This window comes from Charadrius vociferus, unplaced genomic scaffold, assembly GCF_000708025.1.
Source record: "Charadrius vociferus isolate BGI_N301 unplaced genomic scaffold, ASM70802v2 scaffold244, whole genome shotgun sequence".
NCBI lineage: Eukaryota > Metazoa > Chordata > Aves > Charadriiformes > Charadriidae > Charadrius > Charadrius vociferus.
In genome coordinates, this window is record NW_009648822.1 from 5639000 (window position 1) to 5644999 (window position 6000).

Below are 6000 nucleotides of genomic sequence, written 5' to 3' on the forward strand. Positions count from 1 at the left end.
TAGGCATGCATGTGGAGCTTATAATGGAGTCCCATTAAAATATACTTAATTGCCCCTCCCATTGCAATCTCACAAGCCAAACAATCTCTCTCACATGAGGAGAGGGCACTTGGGACAGGAACATGAGCAATGCAGCATCCAGCCATAGCAGGCAAGAGACTATAAGCTCTCAAAGAGTGTGCACAGTACCCCACGTCCCACCCACAGTGAAATCTTCCAAGAAACAATGGACAATGCCACAGAAGAAAATCCCATAGTTATAAACTGGCATCCAAATAAAATACCTATTTATCCAGAATGGGACATGGTGCTGTGAGATCGTGTTATTTTTTCAACAGTCTGTTTATAACTTGCAAAATAAATAAAACATGAAAGAGATTTTGATGGCTGCAAACATGCATTTGGCAAAAAGTCATGAAAAACAATCCAAAATTAGATTTTGTATACGTCAATCTAAGAAAAGGGATAAAAAAAAGAAAATAGAAAAAAACCCTCAACTACTCTGTCTCAGCTAAAACATGGATTACCATAGCTACTCATGAGGATGAGACCCTCCAGAAAGCAATTAAATATTTCAATTTCACAAATGCCAACGTAGTCACACAGAACAAGATGTTCTCAGGACTGTTTTTAATTTAAGGATAGGGATAATGTCCTCAATACCTCCTAAAATTTTAACCTAAGACACTTGAGATACTACAAAAAAAGTATCTCCAAAGGGCTACACAAAAATTCATTTAGCAGTTCAAAACAAAAACCTGAGAGATGGGTTAGAAATATCGTAGGCTAGCCTCAAATGAACAGTGACACTGAAGAAGTTGCCAAAGCTTGTCCCATTTGTCAAAAGTACAGACAAACTCAAGGAAAAAAGTCTAAATCATGATGCAGGCAAAATTAATCCCTGAAGCAAATTTGTCCCATTTTGTTAATTAAGTTGGCCAGAAAAATCTTATGCAATAGGTTAAAACTATTATTTTCACTTGTTTATTATGTATCTTTGTTAAAAGACCCAAAGGTTAAGTAACTAATTATGCAAGTCCAAGTTGTTTGCTAGACACAACGTAAAGCAAACAAAAGCAGCTTCCAGTGTAGTAGAAAAGCATCAGAACAATGAAGTGATCACAGTAGTGTAAAACAGTCTACGTTTAGCAACTAAATTCCAGATATTTTTTTTTGTCACTTGTTGATATTTTGCTCAAGAAAAGAACAGCAGAACAAGAAAAGCCATGTCCCAAGTCTCTGGGAAATTTCCCCAACAAATTTAGAGACCTATGCAGAAAAGTAGATTAAGAAAATCCCCCAAATTATATAGGGCCCTGAGAATATCCCTCACAGTGGTGTCCATAGTTCAGTATTATTAGGACTGTCATTTCAGATAGGCACAAATAAAGGTAAAAAAGTCAAATAGAAAAAGGGACAGAGATAAAAGGAATGACCTTGCTCACAACTGAGACCCAGTTGTCTTCTGAAGGCTGCAGTGATCACTTTCTGGTGGAGTGAAAATTCAGCCACCCCAACCTTGAACCTCACAACTAACTTCTTAGCAAGTTTAAGTTCTCAGTATTTTCAACTGTGTGTTGTTAAACACTGGGTTCATTTTATGTTAAGTTCTGCCTTGAAAATTCATGTGTGATACATTTATGGACCGAACTACCTACCCAGAGAGAAATTTTCACTCAGTGTTATGTAGCTCTTCTTGCTCACGTGCCTTTTACACCAGGCAACGGAAAAGAAGAAAATTATCCTGAGAAGAGGGAACTGTAGGATCCTGCTTCCCCTGAATGCCCTTACGACAAGACAAAAAGCCCTGCTCCTTTCTTCACTTGCTTTCAGTCATACTCCACAAAAGAACTTGACCCAGATTCAGAGACAAGGTGAAGATCTCCCTCCTATCCTCCTCCCCGAGCAACGTGGGAACACCCGCTGGTGAACATGCTTTCCCAGGATGGGCTGAGAGTTCAGATCCTCATAGCTTCTCAAGACCTGAAATAATGTGTTCACCCAGAGGGCTACCGTGCAAAATGTGGTTCACCTAATACCACAACCCAGCAGGTGCTTTCCAAAAAAGGATGAGACCCCATTCAGTTAGGTACCAACACTAAGAAGAGGATGCAGATCCAAAGACTGGATGCCCAGGAGACACAAAACCTGCAGCTTCAGGGCCTCATGTCACAAGTTCTAAATTAAAAACGACTATCTGGCGGTGTTCATTTTTAGTTATAAAGCAAAATCACTTCTGTTTACGTGGCTCACGTCTTAAGCAACTCAGAAACTGCCTAGTTCCTTGTGCGTTACCATGGCACTGTAGATTAGCTGAGGTGAGTGTCTATGAGACGAGGCTGGAGAAAGTGCATTTCAGCAAAGACATTTGCCTCCACAAACCATTTGACAAACTTTCTGTGAGACGATTTTCATTTAGATTATACTGTAAACCTTGCCCATTTGCCACACAGGCCTTTTCTCAGGGAAAGATTACTGCATGGCTGGAAGTCCTATCACATCCCTTTTCACAAGACTGATTGCTGCTCAGGACCTCAGTTTTGAAATCAAAATTTTATTTGTTACACTTTATCATCATAATGGTTTGACCTCTTCTTTCTTACATTTATTCCTATAAAAGAGCTTTTTAAGAAACATTCATTTAATCATTTGGCATACCACTTATTTCTTCATTCATATAACATACTTCGCTTCTAACAGAGGACTAATCCTAGGGGTTGTTTCCAGTAATTCTTCTTGAACTAATTTCAGTTGGAACACAATCACTTGTGAATGATAAAATACAGTGATATAAGCATAAATGATGAAGGCATTTTTTTCTGTAACATACCCAAGCAGCAGAACACATCTAACGCACTGTTTAGAGAGTGAATTTAGGTTTTCAAATCATTATCAATTTATTTACAATAAAGTGGAGCTGAAGATTAAAAATCAGGTTTCATACCTAGCTTGGTGAATAGCTTCTACCCATTCGTCGCCATCAACTTCATCCTCGCAACGGAGCTCCAGTGGCTTCTGCCCTTCATGGCCAAAAAGAACAGTAAAGTAATGCTGCAAATTGGAACAAGAAAAAAATTGTTCAGAAACTCTTTTAAATAAAATAGATACATAAAATAAATAAATAAAAAATTTTAAAATCTGACTTCTTAAACACGGCCAGCCAGCCTAGGAAGAAGTGGTTTAAGCTATTAGTCATAAAACAGAGATTGAAGCTGAAACTGTATCCTTAACATATTCCCCTGTGTATCAAGGTAATAGCTTTCATGATACTTGCTGTAAGTTATTGTTCTTAAGCTCCTGCATACAAGACACCAGAATATAATTCCCTAAGCAGCTTCTACAGTCTAATACAAAAGTGTGACTGTAGTGGGGTGTCTGTAGTTGATTTTCCCTTGCATTTTTTCACCTAAATTTTTTCTTAGGTGCCAGCACAGGATACCAAATCTGGAACTGACACCACTGCCTCACAGGAATGCAGACTGTGCACTGGCTCTAGCTTATTTCCTCACCTTTCCAAAGAACAAGTGTCCCTTATTCATCACACTCCCAAAACTCTTTTGCCCCTCCTTCAGGAAGCCTCACCCATAATTGTCACTGCAGCAACTTTTTGTTTTCACAAGAAAATGCTGTTCACACAAGAGGCGTCATACTCCTCGATGGCGTTTCTTACATGAAGCATGTGTCCCATGGTATATTCCACAGAACACAGATTTTCAGGAAAGTTTTTGCGACTTTCAGAATGTAGTAATAATAGTAATATCTAGTGGGGAGGGGAGAACCCCCAGTCATCTACCTTAAAACCCATTTCATAAGGTTGGTAATTTACAATCATAGCTTGCCTACTAATTTACAGCCAGATGGCAAATGGAACTCTTCCAACTTAGATGAAAAGAGGTGAGAAAATATTGTACCCAAATGCACACCTGTTATTTCTCTGTTGTAGAGAGGTGGGGGCGGATCTCTTCTCCCAAGTAACGGGCAATAGGACAAGAGGAAATGGCCTCAAGTTACAGCAGGGGTGGTTTAGATTGCATATTAGGAACAATTTCTTCACAGAAATGGTTATCAAACATTGGAACAGGCTGCCTGGGAAAGTGGTGGAGTCACCATCCCTGGAGGTATTTAACAGACAGGTAGACATGGTGCTGAGGGACATGGTTTAGTGGTGGTCTTGGCAGTGTTAGGTTTACAGTTGGACTCGATGATATTAAAGGTCCCTTCCAACCTAGACAGTTCTATGATTCTATGATTTCCACAGCTGCCTTAAAGGCACCCTTTAGTAAACCATCTGTTTCACAGGCACAGGAACCGGTTACGGACCTGCCTGTACATAAAACCATCTGGTTCTTAGGTCCGATGTGATTCAGGAGCTCTTACAGCTAAACATCTCTGCACCAGATCACTCAGTTCTCTTCATTACCTAGAACTTCTCAACCTCTTCTTCCACCTTCATCCCAGTTAACAGGGAACTGAGTATAACCATGTGTGGCAGCAATTACTTTCTGGGGTGTAACAGCAAATTCCAAACTCGCTCCATTTAGTGAGTGAGGTATATAATTTGCATTCTCCCACACCATTAGCCATTGTTTACAGCAGTAAGAAACCTGAAGTGATGTCAACAAACATTCTGCTTTCCCTGTCAAACCCACAGCTCCGCTGAAAGAGCCTCCCTGAGCCAAACACCGTGCTGGAGATCAAGCAAATACAAAACACCTCAGAAATAAAAGCCATTTCCAAGGCAGGAAGAACACAAGCATAAACAGAAACAGAAGGGATGAAATTTTACCTACGGAGAATTGGCTGCACATATTGTCAACTCTGACAACGAATTTTGTCCATAAAAAAAGAGGTGATTTCAGCCATTCATGGGCCCCTCCTGAAGCATCTGGCAGCCTGCTGTGCACGTACAATACACAAGCGGGCTGCGCAGCGCGCAGAGAGCAGGTTCAATACACCCCAGGTGCACTGGATTCACTACACTGGCTCCAGCACTGCCTCTGCACCTGTATCTGCATCGAGGTTTGTGCCCGGGGACCTCACATTTACAAAACCCAGCTGCCTCTGTGTGTCTGAGTACGCTCACATCTGGTTTCTTTTTGAGTAACACGAGTACATATGATGGCATTCCATAAAGAGAAAACTATTCATTTGTGCATTATATTAATTTACTAAACATTGCTGCGTGTCTACAAAACACTTTTCATACAGAAGACCACAAGCACTGCAGGATTAGCGACAGACCAACAAAGCAGAAACAAGGCAAAGTAAGAAGCAGCATTCACATTTAACAGGCTATATAAAGAAAAGCCGGGCTCAGATCCGTTAAGTTTCAGAAACAAAACAACTCCAGAACACAGATGAGGATCAATAAATCATTATAAGGACAATCCTATAAAACTGTGGGTTTTTGTCAGTGTGTATCACTTAAATCTGAATGCCCTGAATAGAAAGAAACATTTAACCAGGTTGTGGTGGGCTGACCCTGGCTGGAAGGCAGGTGTCCACCGAAGCCGCTTTATCACCCACTGCCCCTACTCATCTGGACAGAGGGGAGAAAACATAATGAAAGGCTCACGGGTCAAGATAAGGACAGAGAGATCACTCACCCATTACCGTCAAGGTCAGCCTCAACTTGGGGAAATTAATTTAATTTATAACGAATCAAATCAGAGTGGGGTAATGAGAAATAAAACCTAAATCTTAAAAGACCTTCCCCCCACCCCTCCCTTCTTCCCACACTCAACTTCTCTCCCCATTTCTCTCCCTATTTCCCCCACGTGGTGCAGGGGCATGGGGAATGGAGATTGTGGTCACTTCATCGCACATTGTCTGTGCCACTCCTTCCTCCTCAGGGGGAGGACGCCTCACAGTCTTCCCCTGCTCCACCAGGGGGTCCCTCCCATGGAAGACAGTCCTTTATGAACTTCTCCAATATGTGTCCTTCCCACGGGCTGCAGTTCTTCATGAACTGCTCCAGCATGGGTCCTGTCCTGGTTCCGG

The 6000-nt window shown here is 41.3% G+C and overlaps 1 protein-coding gene across 1 annotated transcript in view; it reads right to left on the bottom strand.

The window, feature by feature from the left end:
- Positions 1–6000, bottom strand: part of RASGRF2 (Ras protein-specific guanine nucleotide-releasing factor 2) — a 156120-nt gene that overhangs the window by 79339 nt on the left and 70781 nt on the right. The window contains exon 2 of the mRNA XM_009886890.1: positions 2945–3051. Within this exon, the coding sequence (XP_009885192.1) occupies positions 2945–3051 (107 nt within the window). The remainder of the gene's footprint in view (positions 1–2944; positions 3052–6000) is intronic.